General features: G+C 40.7%; 1 protein-coding gene across 2 annotated transcripts in view; it reads right to left on the reverse strand.

Annotated features, from left to right (window-relative positions):
* BCKDHB (branched chain keto acid dehydrogenase E1 subunit beta) overlaps nucleotides 1–27,405 on the reverse strand; it is a 212,014-nt gene that overhangs the window by 131,227 nt on the left and 53,382 nt on the right. For both annotated transcript variants that reach the window (XM_053602731.1, XM_053602732.1), the window contains 4 exons: nucleotides 27,051–27,206; nucleotides 24,435–24,543; nucleotides 8,158–8,255; nucleotides 5,642–5,752 (listed from right to left, as the gene is read on the reverse strand). In XM_053602731.1, the coding sequence (XP_053458706.1) occupies nucleotides 5,642–5,752; nucleotides 8,158–8,255; nucleotides 24,435–24,543; nucleotides 27,051–27,206 (474 nt within the window). The remainder of the gene's footprint in view (nucleotides 1–5,641; nucleotides 5,753–8,157; nucleotides 8,256–24,434; nucleotides 24,544–27,050; nucleotides 27,207–27,405) is intronic.

Here is a 27,405-nt window from a genome sequence, read left to right on the forward strand (position 1 = left end):
ACCTCATAAAAAGATTTTGGAAGATTTCCCTTTAGTTCCACTCTCTGTCAGGGTTTACATAGACTGTATTTTAAAGAATTCACCAACAAAGCTGTATGGGCCTGGGGTTTTCTTTAAATGAAGGTTAATAAAAATGCGTAATTTTAATAGATAATGACTATCTGAGTCCTCTTGTATCAATTTTGAATTTCCAGAAATTTGTTCTTTTTGATCAAAACTTTTTTGTAAAATTATTTATCCTCGTTATTTTATTATTGCCTACAGGCTCTAAATTTCCTCTTCTTCATACCTAACATTTGTCATTTGGTTTTGCCCAATTTTTCTCATTAGTTTTGTTAAAACGTTTATTTATTCATCTCTACAAAGACAGAAAGTTTACTAACATCAAATTTCAGTAGTTTCTGCTCTTTCTTACCGCATGTCTTCTGCTTCCTCGAGGTTTAATTTTCTCTCTGGAGATGGAAACTTAGACCTTTAATTTCTTTATTCCTGTTTTCTAAATATGCAGTATGTATTTACAGCTATAAAGTTTTCTTTGAGCACGGACTAAGCAGAATCCTGAAACTTTTGGTATGTTAGATCTCCAATGCCATTTAGATATTTTATATCTGTTGCTTCTTTCACAACTTATAATTTGTAGGAAGTTGAGGCTTTTCCAGTTGTCTTCCCTACTCCCCAATTTCTAACTGAATTCCACTGATGTCAGAGAAAATTCTCTAAATGAGTCCAAACTTTTGAAATTTCCCCAAAGTTATATTTATGGCCCAGCATTTGGCCAATTTTTACAAATGTTACATATTCAATTGGAAAGAATGAGCTCTTGGGTTTGTTTGGTGCACAATTAGGACAAGTTTATAAAATGTTTTCTTTAGATCTTCGATACTTGGCAAAATTTTGTCTGTTTGAATAAGGGATGTCTTAAAGTTTCACACTGTGATTGTATATGTTTGTATCTTTTAGATTTGTTTTTTGCTTTATGTATTTTGAAGCTATATTATAGAAGACAAAATAGATTTAGGATTATGGTATCTTCACAGTGGATTGACCCCTTTAGCATTACAAAATGTTCCTCCTTATTTCCAGTAACATTTCTTGCCTTAGAGTCTTGTTTGAAATTAAAACTACACAACCTTTCTTTTTCCACCCTGTTATTTTCGACCTTTTAGCATCCTTATATTTGTATGTCTCTTTCAAGTTACATGTGGTGGTAGTGGTTGCTTTTTAATGAAGTCTGAGAACCTTGTACTTTTATCAGACTTAATTAACCATTTGTATTTAATTTACTTATATATTTGGGTTTATGTTTGTCATCTTAACGTTTTCTATTGACACATTTATTTTTTGTACATATTTCTTTTCTTTTGGATTCACCAACTATTTTTATTAGTTTACAGTTTTCTTAACTCACTAGATATGCATTCTTTCACTATTATGTCAGTTGTTACACTAGAGATTTTAACATGCATCCTTGATTGTGTTACATCACTATTAATCATAGAGCACCAGAATATTTTAACTCTATGTAAGTCCTCCCTGCTTTGTTATTTTTATCATCTTACACTTCAATCCTATATATGTAACTAAACTCCAAAGAAAATTACCAATACTGTAAAAAAAGAAAAAGAAAATTACCAATACTGTTTTGATCAATCAGTATGGAGCTATATTTTATGCTCTTTTCACTTCTCTGTGTCCTGCTAGGACAATTTTCTTTCTGCCTAAGGGAACTCCTTTGTGATATCTTCTTCAGTAAAAGCCTGCTAGTGATAAATTCTCTCAATTTCTGTTTCTCTATTTTTATTTTGTCTTAACTTCAAAAGAATGTTTTCACTGGGTATAGAATTCTAGGTTGGCACAGTTGGCAATTTAAGACGTCATTTCGTTATTGACACAGTGTGGTTCTCTTTGACTGTTCTCTTCTCTGAGGTTGACAACACTTCTGTCACGTGTAGGCTGATGTCCTGATACTTTCATGAGGGTTTTTTTTTTTTAATATAGTTTATGACCAATTTTCTCTCTTCTTCTAGAATTCAGATTGTATCTAAGAATAGATCTTCTGACCAGATCCCAAATGTGTTTTATGCTCTTTTCTGATTCAGTTTCTTTTTCCTTCTGTGCTTCAGTTTGAACATTTTCTATTAATTTGCCTCCTGGTTTATTAATACTCTCATCCACTGAGTCTAATATGTTTGTAAACCCATCCATTGAGGTCTATTTTCAGATATAAATATTTTTTGATGACCCTACAAAGTTTATTTGATACACACACACATACCCGTTCTCTAGGGTAATTCTCCATCCTCTTACCTATTCCGTTTTTCCTTCTATGTTCCTAAATATAAAAATCAATCAAGACATCCTTGTCTGCTAAATCCACTATCTGGATCACATGTGTTTCTGCTTTCTATTGTTTTCCTTTATAGTTTTTTACTGAATGCTGGTTCACAGAAGTGCCAGATAATGATAGGACTGACTCCTTGATCGGCAGAGCAGACAGAGCAGGAGGTAAATTCCATTGACTCGGTAAGGAGCTTGGAGCGATAGAGGCTGTGCTGTGGCTTGCAGTGACCTGGTCTGCCCTGGTCGTCTCTAATCACAAGATTAACTCTTCCCAGGGTTCCCTGAAGAGTGTGATCACCTTTGTCACATCAAGCAACAGCTTTGCTTTTAAGGGATTTTCTGCTGACCTCCCACCATACACAGCTTTAGAACTTGGCAAAGATCTTGAGAGAAAGAATATGTGTTTAAATCCCCTCAAAATTTTGATTTGTTCTCTATGACCCCAACAAACATGGGTTCTATACACCTGGGACCCCAGCTTCCAGCTGAGACCAAACTGTCGCCCAGTAAAAAGCAGCTTCAGATCCTCAGAGTCAATTCACCACTCACCCAGGGCTTCAAACTCTCACAGCTGGTTTCCTTACGGCCCATTCCCCCACAAGCTCAAGGATTGGTCTCTGTCTCTTAGGCACCCCAATCCAAAGAATTTCTATTTTTCTTTTCAGAGACTTCCAGCTTAGCTCTTCAGGTTCAGACTTGGGTGAAAAAACTGGCTGTAGCTTTTAGGTCCATTCAAGTCCCAATTTTGTAACTTCCTTGAGCAACATTCAAAAACTCTGCTGCTTTCTCTGTCCCCAAACAATACGTCAAGGTATGAATTCCTCAACTGTCCCAGAGGCATTTCATTGTGTAGAGTACGCTAATGTATGTGTTCAAGGCATCATTTTCACCTTTAATAGGCTTTCCTTGATTAGGCATTCTAAAAGACACATGTTGGTGTTGACTTTAACATGTAATAAATAAAGCTAAAGGATCTACTTTGTCATAAAACAAATATCACCAATAAAGTACAGCTAATGGAAAGAGATCATAAGACATAAATTTTGATGTAGAATTTGTCATGATAAAGGGGAAAAACGCTTACCTCTAGGAAAAAAAAAAACCTCTCATTTTTAATGTAAATATTTGGCTATAAAGCCCTCTCTAAAATCATCTCCAAATAGTAGGGGGAAGAGCTAAGTATCAAATTTTTTCTTTTTTTTTTTTTTTTTTTTTTGAGACAGAGTCTCACTTTGTTGCCCTGGCTAGAGTGCCCAGGCATCACAGCTCACAGCAACCTCAAACTCTTGGGCTCAAGTGATCCTCTAGCCTAAGCCTCCAGAATAGCTGGGACTACAGGCGCCCACCACAATGCTCAGATAGTTTTTCTATTTTTAGTAGAGACGGGATCTCACGCTTGCTCAGGCTGGTCTCATACTCCTGAGCTCAAGCGATCCCCCCACCTCAGCCTCCCAGAGTGCTGGGATTACAGGTGTGAGCTACTTTGACCAGCCAATTTTTTTCTATTTTGATACATGAAAGGAAAGAAATACAGGCACCAGGTTCAGCAATGGAGAGAATCACAAACAGACACAAAGTAATTCAGAAATGAAGAGCCAGGCTCCCGTCACCACTGCAGGGACGTGAGCTGGGACAACACGGGAGAGCCTCCAACACACACGGGGCGAGGTGCTGACGGGCAGAGCCCCGGTCGCTGCTCCTCATCCCCTACGGGTCTCTCATCTTTCCTGGTAAAATAAAGCCCTAAAATACTGAATCTATATTCCAGGGTCAGACAAAGACGCGACCAGGAGATTTCACGAAAGGGGGCAAAGCAACTGATAACCACGTCTCCCCTGACCTCTCCTCTCCCTGCTGTCATGGTTCACTTGGGGCATTGTTATATTTATGTTACTATAAGCTCCTACAAACCCTTTTCGAATGTTGAAGGTATACAAATACACACATAAAGTTCCAAAAGCATTTGTCCTGACCATGCTCAGCGTCCACCCCCCACTCTAGCCCCTGCCATGACAAGTCCTCGCATCCCCCATCCAGAAGTACCAGCCACCATAAACACACAGACCCCAGGACAAGGGGGATGCATGTTGCAAACGAGCAGCCAGCTCCGGTTTAACCAAAATTTGGGACATCTGGCTACCAGGAAGAAAACCCAGAGTCAGACTCGATTTGGAAATGCCTGCAGAGAGCATTAGTTTCATGTCGTACTTCCACCTGAAACACTATTCTTCATCAGGGAAACTTCAAATACATATAAGGGCTTCAATCCCCAGTGTTTAGATGGTGTCACGTGACTCTTCAACAATCTTTCCTGTAGCAAATCTTAACTCTCCTACTAAATTATAAAACAATCTTCACCTAAAAGCGCCCTAAGCTGCACTTTTACAGCAGAATTGTCTGTGGATTACCACAGGTTATCTTAGGATAACCACCCTAAGAAACTGCCTGTAAAAGCTAGAATGCCAAAGTTCTAAAAAGTAATAATAAAAAATACAAAATACCCTGGGTCTTACAACTTATTTGCTATAATAGTAAATCAAGAAAAAACAATACATGTCATAGTTAACTAGACTTTGGTAGATAAGATGACCACAAAATGCTTAAACTTCCTCACACACCAATGAGAGAACATATTATCTAGACATTAATAGAAAATGTATTGGTTATAGATAATGTAATAAAAATTAAACTATATTCTTAAAAGGAAAATGACTATGTGAATATTGTTAATAGTAAGAACAAGAATAATCTAATCAGGGCAAAGGTCAAGGAGCTACTTAGAAGCTGTATATCAGAGTAGCCAGAATTCCACAATTTAACACTCAAGCTGTGATCCACACTAGTAAGGCTATATAAAGAGTGATTTTTAAAAAACAAAAAATATCCATCCCATCACTTTTGGAGAAGAGATAAGAATTCAGCAAAACCATTTACCTAAATTAAACCTTGCTCATCGAACCATGACCAATAACCACTCAGAAGCTAAAAACACAGGAGCCCCCACATCCCTGATCTGCTCCTCCTCTCTCACATGGCAACCCCCGCTGACTGCATGAAGGACACGGTTTGTAATATTTTAAACAGAGGAAACTGCAGGAGGAGAAAGAAACTCGAAGGTGATTTGTTTGAGTATTAAGCTGATTGTGTAACCCCCATTCCTTTCATGCTGCAAATCTGAAAGCTTTACATCAGTTGAAAATGCTCATCCAGCTCACAATTTCAAAAGAACTCCTGGCAAATATCCAACAAATTTGGCCCAAAGTTTTGAGGCAATAACATTCTATCGACATTATATTCATACCTTACAAACGGTGTCCACATCCCAAGGTATTATAGTCCTCAGGTCAATGACTTCACAAGACACTCCGAGCTTTTCTTTTGCCATGGAAGCCACTTCCCGGATCACATGAACCTGAAACAAAGAGAAAAACACACAGAGTGATGACAGAGGCTCCGGCCCGAAAAACTAGTTGAGTTTTTCATCACTAGGATAAACAGGGTTCAAGGTTAGAGAAACTGATCTGCCTGCAGAATTTATAAATTTGTTTTAAACATATTGAACCTCATATTCTTCCAAGACCATCCAGGACAGATGTTTAGAAAATAGTTGGAAAGAGATTCTAAGAGACAGGGAGAGAAAGCACCAGAGCTGCTGATGGCAGCAATAGCGTACAGAGGTCAGTAAGTGACAGGAGCAGGCAGTTTCCAGGGCAAACAAGCAGAGGATGATGCAAAGGGCAAAAATCATGGAACCCAACATTTAAGGGAAATAGAGGAAAAGAAGCTCACTGAGACAGAGAGAAAGAGGGAGGGAGTGAGGGAGGGAGGGGGGAGGGAAGGCAGGAACGAAGGAAGGGAAGGGAAGGGAAGGGAAGGGAGGGGGAGGGGGGAGAGGGGAAGGGAAGGGAAGGGGAGGGGAGGGGAAGGAAGGGAAGACGACAAAGAAAACCAAGGGGGGTGTATTCCAGAAGTTAAAGAAGAACAGGTTTCATAGAGATAGGAGCCCATTTCAGATAGCAGTAGGGGATGAGGGCTGGATTTAACAATATGAAGATGAATGGTATTAACAAAGCAGTTTTAATAAACTAAGGGAAACAGAATTCATATATATAGAAACATAAGGAATGAAATATAGACAGTAGAAAACAGTTCTTCAAGTTAAGTGGTAAAAGAAAGGAGGGACATACTGGTGTTCAGGAGAAAGGCATTTTTGAGAGAGTGCAGAGACACAGACCTTTTTAATGAAAACAACATGGGACAGAAAAACTGAAGGCACAGGAGACAGAGGGACTAGCTCATGGGTGGCAGGCCTGAAGAAGGTGAGGTGGCAGATCATCTCAGCTGGAGAGAGACGGCGCAAACCAGACACCTCTTCTTCAAAGGTGAGGGGAAGAAGGAGAAGATTAGCAGTGGAAGCAGCAGGTGTGGAGGAGAGCAGGTCCGGGGCTCAGTGTCCGTACACCAGCCACCTCATCAAGAAGGGAGCACAGCCATGTGCATTAAAAAGAGGACTGAAGGAGAGCAAACAGTGTTCACTACAATGACCACGGACTGGCCAGGAAGCGCCCCACCCACTGCAGGGACAGGCGGTGAGCCACGCAGCTCTCCAGTCCCAAAGTCACCTGCAGCAAGGAGTAGGAGCTTGTGAAGTGCAAATGACCCTAGTTACCTTCTTTATATGATGCTGCCCGAGATTTTCCGAAATAGGCAAGAATTTACTTTATACAGAAAAAAGAATTTTTCCATTTCTTTAAATGGAAAGATAAAAGTATCAGAGAGAGAAGTCTCTGACTAGAGAAAAGGTGTCCTGACGTTTAAGGTTTGTAGACAGAGCAGCGTGAGGAGACCTGGGGAGAGCTGCAGTGTCAGAGAGAGGGCCCTACAAAGAGAGGGGTCCGGAATTCTGAGGCTGGGATGGGTCCGCGTGGCCAGCAACAGGATCGTGAGAGATGGCGGGAAACGGGATGAAAGAGCAGACCACAGGTCAAGTGCAGCAGAAGTAACGAGGGCGTCAGCAGAGCCTCCAAGACAGCACTTGCAGTGAATGCGTTTCTGCAATACTTCGCTGTTTTAGAACATTTGTAATGACTTCACTGTATGCTTATATATTTTAACATGACTGAAGGGTACCTCACCTTCACTTGGGAATCAGTGCACAAGCTTTCAGTTACGAGTAACTCTGACGACCTAGTTACCACATGGTGACTGTCACTAATATCACATCGTTTACTCGAGATGTGCTGAGAGACCAGACTTCGCACTTTTTGCTCCCCTTCAGTCCTCTTCTTAATGCACATCTCTGTCACCCTTAGCACGTGGCTGTGCTACCTCTTGATGAGGTGGTCAGAAAATCTCGGACAGCATCATATGAAGAAGGTAACTAGGATCTGTCTACCAACCTTCTGCACTGAGCCCCGGACCTGCTCTCCTCCACACCTGCTGCTTCCACTGCTAATCTTCTCCTTCTTCCCCTCATCTTTGAAGAAGAGGTGTCTGGATGGCGCCGTCTCTCTCCAGCTTCCTCACCACGCACGCACAGCACACACAAATTGGTAACTGAGCTGATGGATGTGTTGGACTGTGGCAATCATTTGACCGCACAGATACCGAATCATGTTGTACACTTTGGATATACAGACTTTTTATGTGTCAATTACACCCCGATAAAGTTGGAAGAAAAAAAGACCAGCACCAGTAACACCAAGCAGACCCGAGACCCAAAGCAAACACTGGTTTTGATTCTTCACATCTCAGGATTAAAAACAAGAGTTTCCAGACACAACATGGACGTTAGCAGTTGGAATTGAAGCCACTGACCTGCGTGCCCCAGGCAACCAGGGTGACATCACTCCCTTCCTGTATGACTTCCGCCTGGGACAGCGGGATGTTGTACGGCTCTACTGGGACCTGTTCCACTAGATACGTAACAGGAAAAAATGAGAGGTTATATTTTTCTTGAGTAACATTTGTACATAAAAGAATATAAGAACTTCACTGTGATGCACTTTTATCTTTTTCCCAAATTCTACTTCTTCATTTACAACAGTAATGGCATGTCTCACCCGGCTCCATGACATCACTACAACAAGTTTATTACCAGCTATCCTGGGACAGACAAAAAGACTTCTGATAGACACTGTTAATAATGTATAGGCATTAGTCAATAAGAATACATATGATTAATATGTCATTAATCATAACAATTATACCGTACTAATATGAGATGCTAACAGGGCATAATGGGTGTATGATATATGGAAACCCTCTGCATTATCTTTGCACTTTTCCTGTAAATCTAAAACCTAAAACATTCTTTTAAAAAGGTTTCAAAATTATTAGTAAATGTGTTAAAAATTTCTCGGACTGAATGAAGTTCTCAGACCAGTTTCCTGTCAAGCAGCAAATGCACAGAGGTTTGAAAAATAGGGGAAAAACACCTCGAAAGGCCACACTGTGAAGTGTGCTTTATTTTTTCACCTTGTGTCCGTGAGCATGTCACCGACCACAACGGGGGACACACCTTAATTTTCAAAACAGAATACTACAGGTCCCCAAAAGGTAAACTGAATCAGCTCCCCCAAGAATGCCACAGATCTGTGAGGTATTGATTATCCTTTAATCTTTTCTGCTTATATTGTACAGACTTGATGTCATCTGAAAACTAAGCACTCTGCTTCAGACATTTACAAGGTACATGCACACAGGCCCAGCTATCCATTTCTTTTCACAGATAGAATCACTCTTATGAACCAATCCTTCTACAATCTACTTTTTTTACTTAGCAATATATCTTGACCTTGTTTCCATGTCAAAATACAGTTTTAAAAACACATATATAATTTAAAACTACTAAACTGAATGTTGCTGTTAGAAGTGAAGTAGTGGGGATTTTATTTCGTATTTTTTATGTATTTCCAATCCAATGACATTTCTACATCCAATGGCAGAGAAAGACAAATATTCTTTAAATTATTTAATGTTTAAATAAAAAAGAAAATTTGAAAACTTCCCAAAGCAATCTACAGATTCAATGCAATCCCCATTAAAATACCAACATCATACTTTCAAAATTTGGAAAAAATTATTCTTTGTTTTGTATGGAACCAGAAAAAAACCCTGTATAGCCAAGGCAATTCTTTTTTTTTTTTTTCTTTTTTTTGTAGAGACAGAGTCTCACTTTTTATGGCCCTCGGTAGAGTGCCGTGGCCTCACACAGCTCACAGCAACCTCCAACTCCTGGGCTTAAGCGATTCTTTTGCCTCAGCCTCCCAAGTAGCTGGGACTACAGTTGCCCGCCACAATGCCCGCTAGCCAAGGCAATTCTTAAAACAAAGCCAAGGGTATCAGCCTACCAAACTTTAGGCTGTCCTACAAGGCCACAGTGATCAAAACAGCATGGTACTGGCACAAAAATAGACACATAGACATCTGGAACTGAATACAAAACCATGAAATGAAACTAACGTCTTATACTCACCTAATCTTTGATAAACCAAACAAGAAAATATACTGGGGGAAAGAATCTCTATTCAATAAATGGTGCTGGGAGAACTGGATAACCACATACATGTGAAAGACTGAAACTGGACCCGCACCTTTCTCCACTCACTAAAATTGATTCAAGATGGATAAAAGATCTAAGTCATGAAACAATAAAAATCCTTGAAGAAACTATGGGGAAAACCCTTGAAGTTATCAGACTGGGGAAAGAGTCTGTGAAGAAGACTTCAGACACAATTGCAACAACAACAAAAATAAACAAATGGAACTTAAATAAACTGAACAGCTTCTATACAGCTAAGGAGACTACAACCAAAGCAAATAGACAACCTTCAGAATGGAAAAAGATATTTGCATGTTATGAATCCGACAAAAGCTTAATAACTAGGATCTACCAAGAACTCAAATTAAACAGCTTTTAAAAAGCCCTCAGATCACTAGGCAAGAGAGATGGGAAAAAACCTTCTCTAAAGAAGACAGATAAATAGCTAAAAAACATGAAAAAATGCTCATCATCCCTATTTATCACAGAAATGCAAATCAAAACCACCCTGAGATATCACCTATCCCCAATGAGAATGGCCCACATTACTCAAAGCAGCAGATGCTGGGGTGGATATGGAGAGAGGGGAACACTTACACTGCTGGTGGGACTGCAAACTAGTACAACCCTTTTGGAAGGAAGTATGGAGAATTCTCAAAGAACTCAAACTAGACCTCCCATTTGATCCTGCATCTACCCAGAAGAAAGAAAATCATTTTAAGGACATTTGCACTAGACTATTTATTGCTGCTCAATTTACAATCGCCAAATTGTGGAAACAGCCTAAATGTCCACGAACCCAGGAATGGATTAACAAGCTTTGGTATATGTACACCATGGAATACCATTCAGCCACTTAAAAAGATGGAGACGTTACATCTTTTGTATTAACTTGGATGAAGCTGAAACACATTCTTCTCAGTAAAGCATCACAAGAATGGAGAAGCAAGAATCCAATGTACTCAATTCTGTTATGAGGACAATTGATGACCCAGTACATGATGGGGGGTGGAGAAGAGGGGAGCAGAGAGAAGGAAGGGGGGAGGGGGTGGGGCCTTGGTGTGCGACACACTTCTTGGGGGCAGGACACAATTATAAGAGGGACTTTACCTAACAAATGCAATCAGTGTAACCTGGTTCTCTGTACCCTCAATGAATCCTCAACGACAAAAAAATTAAAAACTTGGGTGGCGCCTGTGGCTCAGTGAGTAGGGCGCCGGCCCCATATGCCGAGGGTGGCGGGTTCAAACCCAGCCCCGGCCAAACTGCAACAAAAAAATAGCCGGGCGTTGTGGCGGGCGCCTGGAGTTCCAGCTGCTCGGGAGGCTGAGGCAAGAGAATCACGTAAGCCCAAGAGTTAGAGGTTGCTGTGAGCCGTGTGACGCCACGGCACTCTACCCGAGGGCGGTACAGTTGGACTGTCTCTACCAAAAAAAAAAAAAAAAATCAAGCACTTCAAATAAATAAATAAATAAAAATTAAAAGCACTGATCCCAGGGTCCTACCCTTCAGATTCCAATGTAATTGTTCAGGAATGGGGACAGAGCATTAGAAAGTTTTAAAGCTCTCCAGGTGGTTCTAATGTGTAGCCCAGGGTGCTCAATGTTAGAGGTTAAGCCAATAATCCTAACTTTTCTTTCTTCTTTCATTATCTTTTCATCAAAATTCTACCTTCAGTGTGCCTTTTTAATTCCCCCGATAAAACATGGAAACATTTTCTGGCCTGATGGTTGTTTAAAAACAATTCCTGCCAGGCGTGGTGGCTCACACCTGTAATCCCAGCACTGTGGCAGGCTGAGGAGGGAGAATTGCTCGAGCTCAAGATTGTGCTCAAGAGTTCGAGACTCACCTAAGCAAGAGTGAGACCCTGACTCATAAAAAAATGAACAACCCAACCGGGCGCTGCAACGAGCGCCTGTAATCCCAGTGTCTTCTGGAGGCTGAGGCAGCAGGATGTCCACAGCCCGAGTCGGAGGTTGCAGAGAGCTATGAAGCCATGGTGCTCTGCTCAGGGCATAGGGTGGGACTCTGTCTCAACCACCACCACCACCACCACCACCAAAAACCACAATTCCTAAGAGAAAAGTTGAAAACTGAATTTCAGAAGTAATTTTCCTGGAGTGTGTCATGTGGTCACACTTCTAACTTAGTGCAGAATGGGCTGGTATTTGTTAAAGGAAAAAAATATTAATATGTTTAAATAAAAAAGAAAATTTGGAAACAACCCAAGTGCCCACCAACCCATGAATGGATTAACAAGCTGTGGTATATGTATACCATGGAATACTATTCAGCCATAAATAGATGGAGACTTCACATCTTTTGTATTAACCTGGATGGAAGAGAGATGGTCCTCTTAATAAAGTATCACAAAAATGGAAAAGCAAGTATTCAATGGGCTCAATACTAACATGAAGCCAGCAGACGAACTAATATACACCCACACCAGAGAAAAACTCAATTTGATTCAATTGGGGGGAAGAGGCAGAGACAGTGTGGGAGGGGGGTTGGTGAGCTCCCACCTAAGGGGCACAACGTGAGGGTACAGGGCACACCTCCTGGGGGTGGGACACAACTACAACAGGGACCTTCCCTAACAAATGCAGACATTGTAACCTAATCATTTGTACACTCATATTAATCTGAAAAAAAATAAAAGATGTTCAGGCGATTATAAAGCCTAAACTTGGCTGGATCCAGAAACTCAATGTTATTATTTCAAAAAAAGAAAAAGAAAAATGGTAAAAACTTATAAAATTACTTTTGTAGTTAAATTTCAAAAAAGAAGATAATTAACCTAAGGATCCTCAGACTAAGCAGTGTTAACAGTTTAGGAAAAAAAGATTTCACGCTTTTAAGTTTTTGTGTACCACCAGGTACTTCCACTGTCTAAGCCAGGGTAGGGAGTCAACTGTTGTATGAACACCAGCTCAGCAGTCACGGGGCATCACTCATTTACATACATCCCAGGGCCGTCTTCGCCCTACAACAGCAGAGCCGAGTGGCTGCAACAGAGCCAGTACAGCCTGCAAACGTAAAATATTTATTATCGGTTCCTTTGCAGTAGTTCTCAACCTTCCTAATGCCACGGCCCTTTAATACAGTTCCTGTGGGTCACAACCCACAGGTTGAGAACCGCTGCTTTATAGAAAGAGATTGCCAACCCCAATTATAAACAACGCTTTTAGAAGTTAATTCCAACCCATTCAGTGATAGCTCAGACCTGATGGACACAGGGACCGGCAGGCAGACAGGGGGACAGACATCTTCAACTTAAACACTACTTAGCGGTGTCAATGCTAAAACAAAGTGAGGGTCAGAACCATGCTGATGACATCGGGAACGGCACCGCAGGTGGCACACAGGCTCTGCCAGGATCAAGCCCCGCTCCTCTGGCAGCAGGGTCCACGTGCCAGCAGACGAGGCTGCAGCCAGTGCACACTCTGTCATGCTTCTGAGTCAGTGGCCGCCATTCAAAAGTCCTGCCTCTCCTGCCTTGTAAATCAGTTGCCAGTTAGTCATCAGCAAATCCCTGGAACACACACTTAACGGCTGGCAGACCAAAGAAACAGTTGGCATCTTGGCTACCTCCCTTGTAAAGTTGCCAGGGAGTGACTAACTGCTTTATTGTCTTAAATAAATTACCCAGAATAATAAGGCCACATTATTTTACCAATTAATTAAGGAACAACAAAGTGAAGCTTTATTCCCTATTTTAAAAAACATCATGCAGAGACTAAGACTGGGGAATAGTCTAACATCGGCAGCCAAAACCCATCTTAGATTTGCACAAATTTCATCCTGAGAGCTGGAGAGTAAGAATTCCAATATGTTCATGTATTTATATCTGACAAATGAGTCACCTGTAGAGCAAACTATAATCCATAGTTACGTTTAGTGTAGGGATGTTTATTCCAGGAGAAAGTCACTATTTCAAATTAGCTTCTTACATTCCTGCCCCACAGCTAAGTGCTTTCTTGACAGAGAGCAGGGGACAGGGGTCAGAACAGAAACCTCCAGAAGCCAAACCTTACCACGTATGATCACATTAGATTTCTATTTTCACAGCAGTGGGACTGAGGCCATTCCATTTTACCACTTGCTGATTATTCTGGAATCTTAGAACTAATGACCATTCCCTAGACAAACTCTTCAGCTCCAGATATAAAGTGACAGAAAGAACAGCTTAGGAAAATAAAATCTTTCTAAGGTCAAAAACAAAAAAAGTCAGCAATTATCAAACAAGATAAACTTTTAAAAAATTATAAAACTTCTAATATGTTTTCTTGCAGATTCACTCACAGATTCCCAGCGTGAATTGAATATACCCACGTTCACACCACACATTCACCCACAGATTCCCAGCGTGAATTAACTCATCCTGGACCCTATGTTACATCTTTCTCCCTCTTGTTTCCAGTTTTCATTGAATTTGTTATATTGCTCATACACCATCTTTGCTCAACACATTTTTGAAAGAGACAGGGTATATAAATAACATATACACTCTGCGTAATATATATTTGTTCATTTAACAGTTGCTGCACACTCAAAATATGCAGGTATCAATGCAAGACGCTGAAATATGAAACGGGGATGGCCACTGAGAGGCACACATTCAACCGTGCTGTACACACATGGAAAGAGATTATGAGCCAACAAATAAAAACATATGGCAATGGGGACAAACTGCTCAGGGTCTACAAAGGAAACCCACAACCTGGCCATGAGGAGGAGCAAGGACGCTTGATTGAAGGAGGACGCACCTGACTGGGGGGTCTGAGAACAGGTCTTGACACCAGGGCAGAGAGCACTGCACACAGAGAGAAAATGTGTGTCTGTGAAATCGTGTGTGTGTGTGTGTGTGTGTGTGTACATCTACAAAAGCAGATTAACGTGACATTTAAAGTAAAAGCAAATACTGAAACCTACAAATTACATTCCTAAGTCCCTAGAAAGCATTTCCTAGTTCTTTCTGATTTAATATCTGGATAACGCGCGTAGAAAGCTTCTGCAGGAAAATCACAACTCACTCTGAATGACGCGAGCTCCCTCTGAAGCACACAATTACCGCTGCAGAGAAGACGGGTCATTTCTCTGCCCAGGCTCTTGTCTCATAAATGTGAAACTCAGGCAGAGCTTTATTCCTTCATGTTGCATTATACAAGATGCAGTGAGGAAACACAAAGCTTCTCTTTTTAAAAGGAAGCTGAGTGTATTTTTAAAATGTGTTAGTTCATGCTGCCTGATGCTAGTCAGGTACCTGTGGCTGAGAAAGCTCACAGCACTCGTCAGAATTCACCATCTAACGGACAGTGGTGGGGAGGGCAAACCCACCCAGCCAGAAGCCCAGTTCCAGCCTTGTCTCTGCGTCTAATTAAGTGGGCGGTCTCTGACAAAGCATCATATTACTTTCTGCCCCAGTATCCTACCAATAATCACAGGCACATCACAGAACAGAATGAGGACACAGAAAGTTAAACAGTCCTTAGGAAGAAAAATGCTTTACAAGTAAAATAATCCGATGGTACAATGAGTTTTAAAACTATAAAGTTTTCATTCTAGGAGGAATTATTCTTGTCCCTATTATTATTTATAATGTATAAAATTAACATTTAACTATAAACGAATACTCTATTTCTATATTACAATTGTTACTTTTCTGAATGAACTCCTTTCAGATTTAAGGTAATTAATTACGATCATTAAAAAATAACTCTCACTTCTATACTATTACTTTTAACACTGATGCTAGATAAGAAAGATCACATGAACAAGGAATCACTTTTAAATTATTCCCCAAACACAGTTGTACTCAATCTTTTCCTCCTCTCTTCACTTTATTTATTTATTTATTTATTTTCAGGTTTTTTTTTGGCCGGGGCTGGGTTTGAACCCACCACCTCCAACATATGGGGCCAGTGCCCTACTCCTTTTAGACACAGGTGCTGCCCCCTCTCTTCACTTTAAATTATTAAAAATCCAAAGATTAACAGTGTATACTAGAAAAACCAAATCAACATACTGTTAATGCTATAAAATCTGTTTCACTCTTCAAGTAGCACCAAAAAAAAAACTCTAAATCTGCAAGGATTTTCCATGCTTTCAAGGAAAATACCATCTCATTAGGAGATAAAATTAACTTTCAACAAGTAAAGTAATTAAATGCCAAGAGGCTGTGCTTATTTGGGGATGGGGGTCCAAGGGAAATCTCTGTGACTGCCTCTCGATTTTGCTGTGCACCAAAAAACACTGTTAAAAAAAAGTCTTTTTAAAAAGGGTAAAATTCTAATACACAAGAGAATAAAAACAGGGTTCATCTTAGAATTCCTGCTTTCACCCTGAGCTTTCAGGATACTCACAGCTACCTATCAAGTCCTACACCCCCAGGGTACCTGTGCCAGTAATTCCCTGGCCTTCCTCAGCTGCTCACTCCCTGCCACTTGGAGACCAACGGCGTCTGCCTTCATCCAGAACTTATTGCTCTGAACTGAGCTGCAGAACGCATAGCAAGAAAGGAACTAAGAAAAATAGGTTTTAGCGTTTTTACAATACAGAACATGGACATAATTATCTTCGTCCACGTATGATCCACACGCACACTAAACATGAATGTTTACTAAAACAGTGTTTAAAACTACCCGAATTTAGAAACAACCCAGTGTTCCACAACAGGGGAAAGGATTAATTGTGGTACATTTCCAGAAATTTTATGAATATAAAATGAACCTAATTTTATGAATATAACAATCAGCTAAGTCTAGGTGAACAGACAGAAATATACCAAAAGCATACTGATAAAAGTTATAGATATCTGCAGTATACTCTTATTTTTGTTATTTGTGTATATATATATCCTATACATCACTCATTTGTCTAAATAGAAAAACACAGGCAAAGTTACAGAACAAGGTTTGCCCATAGTCTTTATGTCACACACACAAACCATACACGTAAACAAACATGAGCTATATACGCAGATATCTGTATAAATAAACACAAACGCACAGAAAAAGGCCTACGGAAGGGAGTTGGAAGTGAAGGGGTGGGGAAGAGGAACTTTCACTATTTTTATTCTGTACAGCTCTTACATGTGTACATGACTCATGATAGTAAATTATATTTAAAAATAAGAAACAAAACTAAATCAATCTACCACAAAGCTTATGCTTAGTCAGTAAGAACAAAAATACCATGAGGTTAACGAGCAAAAGTAGGTATCTGCTAATGCTCAAACTTGGCCTGAGAAGTGAATAATAAAGGGCTGTGCCAGAGTATAAGGAAATTCCACCAAGCACCATTCTGTGGATGGTTCAGTTGCTCGGATCAGTCACAGCAGGTTTATAAATAAATGCAAAGGTTATTTTTCACAGGGAAAAGAACTTTCACTATTTTTATTCCATATACCTCATTGAACACCTTCTGGTTTTTCTTGCTAATCAACATAAATCAAGACCTTCTCAAATATGTGAGCTGTAATCCTGCCTGTTTTAGGTACCTGAAGCTTTAGCTTTACAGTTACTGCTATCCCATGAGGTCAAGAAAGAAATCGAACTCAACTTGAACACTTCGTAAAACAATAAACAAATACGAAATAAACATGACTTGTAATGAAATGAATAAAAACTGAAGTAAACTGACTAATAACACAGGCTTACTTACATGAGCAGATAGAATAGTCTGGCAACATATACAACAAAAGCCAACAGTAGTTAGAGGGTGATTTCTGAGCTCCTTTACCTTCTTCTGTACTTTGACGTACAAGTATATGTGAAAGACTGAATGGCAGCGATATTCCCCCAACACCCCCGTGGCCACGCCCTTCTGTGTGGTGACTGCAGCTCCTCCCCTGAAGAGATGAGGCCTGCTTGCTTTCCGCTTACACTTGGGCTGACTTTGTGACTTGTTCTTTGGCCAAACACTCTAAAGGATGCAGTAACGGAGCATCAGTTCTAGCCTGTGCTTCCAGAGCCTGCCACTGCCACGCTTCTCTGTCCTTTCTCCAGTGAACAGGTGTGAGCCAGCCCGGGGTAGGATAAAGAAGGGTAGACCAGACCCTACCAGCCGCATCCATAGACATGAGATAGCAAACCCGGCCCACACTTGACCTGCCACTGACGACACACTTGGAGAACCCAGAGCTAGAACTGCCGAGAGGGGCCCAGCCTGCACGGCCCGCCTGCGGGTCAGCCACACCAAGGAGGTGGCGACTGAATGGCTGAGTATCAGGAATGGCTTGGTAAGCATCAACAGCTTGCAGATAGAGGAAGCTTTATCTTCATAATGAGAAAAACAAACCTTTTTAAGAAAATAAGGTAAGGCATGTTAATCACTACTCATAACACTGTTTATATGAAAATATGAAATAGTAGAACCTCTGCCAGGTTGATAGCTCACACCTGTAATGCCAGCACTCTAGGAGGCCGGGGTTGGTGGACTGCATGAGCTCAGGAGTCCAAGACCAGCCTGAGCAAAAATGAGACCTCATGTCTACAAACAGCCAGCCATTGTGGCTGGTACCTGTAGTCCCAACTACCTGGGAGGCTGAGGCTAGAGGATCACTTGAGCCCAAGAGTTTGAGGTTGGTGTGAGCTATGACACCACGGCACTCTACCGAGAGTGACAAAAAAAGAAAGAAAGAAAAATAGTAGAACCTCTATAAGTGACCACCCTCTATAAGGGACCGTGAACAAGCTGATTCAACACACAGAGGAGGTCAACACAAGGAACTAGGCCCACTGCACTGATACACAGGTCTGTGAAAATCCGGTCAACTGGGCAGCGCCTGTGGCTCAGTGAGTAGGGCGCCAGCCCCATATGCCAAGGGTGGCGGGTTCAAACTCAGCCCTGGCCAAACTGCAACAAAAAAATAGCCGGGCGTTGTGGCGGGCACCTGTAGTCCCAGCTGCTCGGGAGGTTGAGGCAAGAGAATCGCGTAAGCCCAAGAGTTAGAGGTTGCTGTGAGCCATGGGACGTTATGGCTCTCTACCCGAGGGTGGTACAGTGAGACTCTATCTCTACAAAAAAAAAAAAGAAAAGAAAATCCGGTCAACTTAAGGAGGTGGGCAGTGCAGGCAGGTGGTCAGCTACGGAGATTCTACAAGGTTTTCAGCAGGTGTCCATCTTTTTAATTGAAAAAAGTAGTGCAAAAGCTCATGGGGGCTCTGCAACTGCTGTGTTTCTCCGGTCAGGGATCCAGCTGATGTTTAGGAGACCTTCTTGCCTTAGTGGATTTTATAGCTACAGCAGAATACCTGAATCAGTAACTTTAAAAGAGAAATTAATTTCTTACAATCTGGGGGCTGAGGAGTCCAAGTCTGAGGGGCCTGCATCTGATAATCCCACAGCAGAAAACAGGACAAGACTGTTCAAAACAGCCAGAGGCCAGGGCCACTTTTACAAAAGCCCACTCTGGCTGTGACTCACCCCCTCCCACGGCGCTGATGTGAACCCATCTCTGGGAGCAGAGCTGTGCCATTCACGTACCTCCCAGAGTTCTGAGCCTGACTTTGTTCTAAAACTCTACAAAGTCCTAATTGCCATGTCAGCTACGGGGCGGTGAACCATAATAAAAACAAATTTGTGGTTTTCGTATTTTCATAACAAACCCTTTTACTAAAAGGGATGCCACAGAGAAAGATGAAACTTTTCTTGTCTCCTTTGATGCTTAAAAAGGAAGCAAGTTGAAGTCAGAAGCCCTCAGGTTCGCCCAGACTGCCCTTTAGTTCCGAACCATCACGGCAGGTTCTATTTTGTTTCTCACACTCGTTTCCCTCTGCCCTTCCTGACAGTCTCCCTGTGAGTCTTCCCTGAGGTCTTCAGGCGACAGCACCAAACACAGAAGCAACCACCTCTGTTAAACTATTTAGCTTCCACACCTGCATGTGGTTGGGTGCTTAGAATATGTCCCTTATTATATCTTCTAGAGCAGGGTCCTCAAACTTTTTAACCAGGGAGCCAATTCACTGTCCCTCAGACTGTTGGAGGGCCGGACTATAGTTTAAAAAAAAATTCCTATGCACACTGCACATATCTTACTTTGAAGTAAAAAAACAAAACGGGAACAAATATAATCACACTGCCTCATGTGGCCCGCGGGCTGCAGTTTGAGGACCCCTGAAGTTTTTCTTCTCTAATCCAACCCTGACTGATACAGTAATATTGAAAGAGCTTCCTCCTTCCTGTAAAGACTGCAGATCAGGTAGATGTAGCTTAGCTTACTAACCCCCGAATGTCCCCCAGTAATGGACAAATGAGTGGTTTCCAGGACTTGCCCTTTTAAGTGATACTGCAATGAATAGTGTGACATTTTTTCACATTTTTGCCAATTTATCTCTGAAACAGATTTCTATAAGTAGACTATGTATCAAACAGCAAACAGCCATGTTATTTTTAATAGTTCTACTTTCCCCCTAAAATTTACATTTTCTTTTAGAAACCATGCATGTGGCATAGCAGAGATTGGTAGTTGTCCCTCAATATCCATCTCCCCTGGCTGTGTAATAAACGTCCAGTTAGGTGTTTAAACTAAAGACCACCTCTCTCTCAGCCCCCTGTGGCTAGGCGTGGCCAAGGCCAAAAAGATGTGAAATTTAATATGTGCAATTTTCAAGTTAAAGAGAAAAATACTTTTTCCTTTCCTCCATCCCAGTAGCTAAAATATGTGCTGTATGTGCTACTGGGAGCTGGAGCAGATGTCTGGGACCAGGAGCTGAAGACTATTTGTTGGAGACGGCAGAGCAACCAGAAGGAAGGGCCCTTGAGATAGAGGAGCCCCCAGACCAGCCCTGGGCTGCCGACCGAGGCGTTTATATGACAGAGAAATCTCCATGTCACATCAGGCATCACAGGTTTTATTGTTAGCCTAATATGCCTAACCTTTTGTAATTGTGATTTGTGAACATATGCATTGAAGATATCATTCCATAAACAAAATATAAGAGCTTAAATGCATAGATTTTATAAAAAAAAAAATTACCACAGACCATCCAAAAACTATCTTTCCACATCCTTATTTGACGTTGTTTGATTGAGCAAACATTATGGTTGACCCTTGAACGCCAGTTTTATCTGTGCAGGTCCAATTCTACTTGGATTTTTCTCAACCAAATGCAGATTGAAAAATAATCTATGCAAATTTTGGTGTACAAGGGAACCAACGGATCTCCTGAGAAAACCAAAGGATGACTAGATAATTAACCTAATAATTGACTATTACCTTGTTTCCCCGAAAATAAGACAGTGTCTTATTTTAAGGTATGCTCCCAAAGATGCCCTAGGTCTTATTTTCAGGGGACATCTTATCTTTCCTATAAGTAGGTCTTATTTTCAGAGGATGTCTTATTTTCGGGGAAACAGGGTAGGTAATGAGCATAACTTCCAATTAACTTTTTTAACTTTTTTTTTGAGACAGAGTCTCATTCTATCCCTTTGGGTAGAGTGCAGTGGTGTCGTCCTAACTCATAGCAACCTCAAACTCCTGGGCTCAAGCGATCCTTCCAAGCAGCTGGGACTACAGGTATGTACCACCACACCTGGATAATTTTCCTATTTTTAGTAGAGATGGGGTCTCAATCTTGCTCAAACTGGTCTTAAACTCCTGAGCTCAAACTATCCTCCCACCTTGGTCTCCCAGAGTGCTAGGATTATAGGTGTTAACCACCACACCTGAACAACTCCCGATTATTTTTATAAATCTCAGCCTTGTACTTTATATGTATAATGATCCTACATCTATATCCACTACTCCATAAACATTAGTCTCAAAATAAACACTTTTTAAAACTTCTAAAATTTTCTGTTTTGTTTCACTCTATTTTAACTGTCCTCAAATGTATGCTAAAAATTTAAGGATGGGGGCAGAAATCAATCCATTAAATTACTTTTTGTTGATCCTACAAGTCCTCCTGGTGCCACCACTTAGAAATTATCAGGCTGCTCTGGTCTTTGAAATGAATCCAGAGCATCTTCTTGTATCTGTCTAATCCTGTCTTTCAATACAAAAAACTTACACAGGGCTCCTCAAGCAAATGCTGTATCAAAAACGCACCATTACTTTTATATTTTTCCAAATACCTAAGTTTGGCATTTACTCCACTAGTGTAAAGTAAATCTGAGATATTAACAGACAAGGCTACAACACGGCGGTCTGAACACAGACAGCTATTACAGAATCAGAGCATCCAGAGCCAAAAATTAAAAGGCAGAAACCAAAATATGATCATTTGCAAGATACTGATTTGAACCAGGGGTCAAGTTAAGAACACCACAGGTCAAAGCATTCTGTCTGTGTATGTAAGGACTAAGTAAAATAAGTGGAGACAGACAACATCAGTTACTACCTTCAGAACTGACCCTGGGCGGCGTTCCTCAAACTTCAACATGGATCTCCGGAAGGGTTGCTGAGACAAAGAGGGCTGGGCCTGCTCTCGGCCTGCTCCCTCAGAGGTCTTAGGTGATGCCTGACAATTTGCATTGCTAATAAGCTAACAGGTGATGTTTATTCTGCTGGCCCAGGGATGAACTTTGATAACCACGTAGAGAACTCTAATGTGAAGACCTAGGTGGCTGGCTCCCTCTTTCCCTCTTTCTGCTGAGAAACTCTCCACATGTGAAAAAAATGGCACCTGTGTGATCTCTACTGTGCACTGGGGAGTCAGAAAGGGATTCAGTGAGAGTCCTGGAAAGGGCCCACTTAATCAATCACCAGGAAACTTCTGAAAGCCTTTGGAACTCTGAGCCTCATCAGTCTTTTACACTCTCTCCCAAGAACAAGCCTAGAACAAATTTCTCCAGCTTATTCTCTTAGCTGGATTCCTATAACATTAAGTATCTCCCTGGCCAATCATGATTTCAAAATTTGCAACAAAGTGACTATTACTGTTTCAGATGTTTCTTATTCAGTCTTCATGCATTAAATACTGAAAAATCTCTGTATTGGATGGCTCACATTACAAATATAACACCCATGCAAACTGTTAAAAACCATTTTCATCTACTCACTGATGTCTTCCTGCTCACCTCAAGATTTTAAATTTACATTGTTTGTTCTATAATGGGATACAGATTCCATGAAAAATTTAGAGAGTCCATTTAAAATCTGTTTTAAGCTCACTCTTGAAGCTTAATTGGAATTCTGATAAATTTCCAATGAAAGTAAAATGACACAACCCCTTTGAAAAACTCACCAATAGAGGAATAGACAAATCAAAACAGAAGCCCAGCTGCACAGGCCATGCATAGACTGTGATATATTTATACGATGATTATTTATACAACAAAATGCTACAAATTCAATAATAGTATACACGCCTCAGATTTTCAGGTGTTCTCTTCCCCATAACCAAGAAGTAGTTCCAGTTTAATTCATTGGCAGGCTAGTTCCAGAAACATAGTTGCAATATACTAATGCTATTCACAAGACATTACCTTGACAAAGAGAGAGGAGGGAAGTTGCTTTTCTTAGCATTAAAAAGTAGAATACTTAGCATAAAAACAAAAAAAATTACTCAGTAGTAATAATAATGAACAATGAATATTCATGTAATTAATGATAATGTTCATTACTTAGTAGTAACGTTCTAATATTATATATAGTTGTACATTATTGTAACAGAAATGAACATTGAATATTCATACAATAGAATAGTCAGTGCTATTAGCACTGAAAAAGGAATGAACTACTGACACAAGTAACAGCGTATATGAATCAGCATGAGGTTTAGCAAAAGGTAAACAAAAAATTTATACCGCCTGATTCCAGTTACACGAAGCACAAAACACATACAACTTATCTGACGGCAATCAGAGTGGCTGTGTGTGGTAGGGAGCGCGGACGGCAGGGGCAAGGCAGACGGCGCTGCCGGGACTGTTAGCAAGGCCTGCACCTTGTCTTACACAGTGCTTACACGGACATACAGGTGGGCACTTAATATCTATGCATTTTATCCTACGATATCACAATTAAAATGTTTTTAAATTTAACCGTAAGGAATAGAATGATTTGTCGAAGCAATGTTTCTGAAAATCAAAATAAAATATACCTTAAAACAAAACATTCACTACTTAAAATTTTCATTATAGCTGAGAAAAAAAGCAGCCACAGATGTTATGTTTATAGAATCGTGATTTTTGAGCTAAGAGGAGAGTGACCAGACATCTCAGGTTGCCTTAGACAGTCATCTGGAGTAGGCGTGAGGGTGCAGCAAAACTGTGAACACGGCCTCCTTCGTGATCAAAGGCATCCTGATTTACATGAACATCTTTATCACCAATTCAGCTAACAGGGAACTTACGTATACTCAGTAAATGAGCTCCGTGACTGCTTCATTCACTAGGCACATACTATGTTTCTGAACAGAGAGCCTTTGTTCTCGCTGCCACCAGATGGACTTTTTCCAAACATGAAATTTATACCCAAAGACAACTAAATATAGATGAGAATCAGAATTTTATCTACCAAGAAAATACATTTTTATATAAAAAGATAATGACTTTTTTGAGCAGTAAAAAATACATAAAGATATTTGCAAATGTAAAAGAAAATCTTTACCTGCTGCCCTGTAAAGTATTTTGGGTTCAAAAAATATACAAGGGTTTTTATCCTCTATGCATGACAAAAGAAGTCCCTTGGCCTGGAAAGGGCTTCTGGGTATAACCACCTGAAAAAACAAGATTTTTTAAAAGGACATTTTTAGTAAAAATATATCCCAGTAAACACACAAAAAGGATTGATACATAAATAACCAATTGTTCCTAACTGAAAATAGTAACCTGGTATTTATTTGTAGCCTAATTACCATTTATTATTGTTTATATACCATCCCCAAAACATCCTTTTATCTGATAATATTTATCGAATGCCTACCACATTTTGATAATGAAGCTACTGGTCTCTTAAGGAGCTAACGTTGCCTGTATAAAGAAAAGAAAGCTGCGAAGAGCATTCAAAGCAAACGCGTAAAACTGTCAATATCGACTTGATTTACCTGTAAAGAAAGAAATCTAATACTCTGCTACTTTCAGAATATATGCTGCTCTTACCCGGTTTTAGCGTGCCAAAATCACCTTCTTTCCATGAGAAAGTAAGTCTTCATTTTATAAGTGGAAACATAACCCACTGAAGTTTATAATCTAATCACCATGATGTCCAAAAGGAGGGCATGGCTACTCCACACTTCTCCAGGACCCTTCTGAGCATGAGGGTGACCATGCGGAAGGTGATGACAGCAACAGCAGAAGTGCAGGTGTGACCCTGGCCAAGCACTCTCCCTGGACCTGGACTAACTCATTTTCTGCTCATACCAATCCCACCGGGTCGCTATTATTAATTGCCCCAATTTAGAAAGACACTGAGGCTTAGAGGGGTCAAGTGGCTCGTCTAAAGGTCACATTGCTTACCAGACCAGGGATTCTCACCCAGTTCTAATACTGAAGCCTAAACTCTCAACTTCTGTACCAGGTTGCTTCAAACCAAACTTGGGCCCGATTGTTAACGATCATAAAATAACTATATAAGGAGAAATATTACATAGAGTTATTAAAATAAATGTGAATGTATCACAGAGGCTCAAACGGGATTTCTTGAGGCAAACTACACTAGCCATTTTTACTGAAGGTTTTTTATTAAAATAGCAGCACTAATGTCACTATTTTTCTGTAAATAGACTTCTGAACACACAATAACTATATTACACAATGTCTTTATGTTCTCACTTTAGTTTCTCCTTATCTGCTTTCTTCATATATTTATTTTTAGCCCTTTGTACTTTAAGTATATTTTCATTTGAGCAGGAAAAAAAAAGAAAGCAGAGTAGGGAAAGAGGAGTGGGAAAGAGCAGGTTGGATTAAGAGTAAAGTTCTGTTCTTAAAAACCCTGAGTAATGTTATAAACATTAAACGGGAAGCAATGTTCACTTCAAATACAAAAATAACTGCTGCCTCAAATGTGGTTTCTGTCCCAATCTATCAAAGCACTTCTAGCTAATGTTAACATATCAGGCAACTTCTACTCCACTAAAAAAAAACCTCTGATGGGCAGCGCCTGTGGCTCAGCGGGTAGGGCGCCGGTCCCATATGCCGGAGGTGGCGGGTTCAAACCCAGCCCCGGCCAAATTAAAAAAAAAAAAAAACAAAAAAACAAAAAACCTCTGACTTGGATGTGATAGAAAAAAAAAAAAAGAAAGAAAATAATAAGAAACAGACACATATTTACAGTCAATTCATTTGCTCCAAAAGCAAACACCTCTCTGGATTGACCTTTCTGGATTTCTATGAGTCCCTAAAAAAGCTTATTTGGTAAACAGAAACAACAAAGATGATAAACAAAAAGCTAAGATATAAAATAATTAAAATATTTTCATTTAAAAAAGTTTAAGCTGGTGGTACCTGTAGCTCAAGCAGCTAAGGTGCCAGACACATACACCAAAGCTGGCGGGTTCAAATCCAGCCCGGGCCTGCCAAACAATGACAACTACAACCAAAAATAGCCGGGTGTTGTGGCGGGCACTTGTAGTCTCAGGTACTGGGGAGGCTGAGGCAAGAGAATCGCTTAAGCCTAGGAGTTTGAGGTTGCTGTGAGCTGTGATGCCAGGGCACTCTACCCAGGGCTATAGCTTGAAGTCTGTCTCAAAAAAAACCCATTTATGCTACCAGGAAAGGCTATAAAGGGAAGATGCTTTGAAATTGTTTGAGCAGGTGTTACCTTATTCCAGACAGAAGAAAAACGCTTCTAGGCAACAGTCTTCTCTCAGTCAGTTTAACAAGAAATGGACTAATAGCAAAAGTCCCATCCCTCTGAGTTAATATGGACTAAATAGATTTATACAAATCCCCCCAGAATCAGGTAAGATCGATTAGATAGAAACGCCAAGTTGTGAGGGAGAGAAGAGGACCCCGGCCTCTTCTTACTTACCGGGTCCTCGGTCTTACTCTCTGAAATCCATGAAGTTAATTAAAGCTACATCAAACCAGCACTGCTTCAGCAAGAATATTCCATGACACTGGGCCTTAGTATATTTAAAACTGTCAACCTCCCTTTCTTAAATACAATGAAGTTTGCATAAATCCCCCAAATCCTGTTTTTGTCTACATAAGCATATCAGTTAATAGAATCTACCAAAATGGAAACATCAAATAGAGATCAAATAATGTACAGAAACGGGGATACCTTGATTCCCGGGCAATGGGCAAAAAACGCTTCTGGACTCTGAGAATGGTAGAGAGCCCCGTGACCAACACAGCCCCACGGGGAGCGGATGGTGAGGCTGCCGCAGTTGAAAAGGTCCCCAGAGCGATAGCGGTACTTGGCGGCCTCATTAACAATCTGGAAGACAGAAAGGGACGTGTCACAGTGAGTCCTTTCTGCCTCACACAGTTACTTAAAACTCTGTTAGATCTAGCCAGGCGTTGTGGCGGGCGCCTGTAGTCCCAGCTGCTCGGGAGGCTGAGGCAAGAGAATCACGGAAGCCCAAGAGTTAGAGGTTGCTGTGAGCCGTGTGACGCCACGGCACTCTACCCGAGGG

Source organism: Nycticebus coucang, chromosome 9, assembly GCF_027406575.1.
Source record: "Nycticebus coucang isolate mNycCou1 chromosome 9, mNycCou1.pri, whole genome shotgun sequence".
Lineage (NCBI taxonomy): Eukaryota > Metazoa > Chordata > Mammalia > Primates > Lorisidae > Nycticebus > Nycticebus coucang.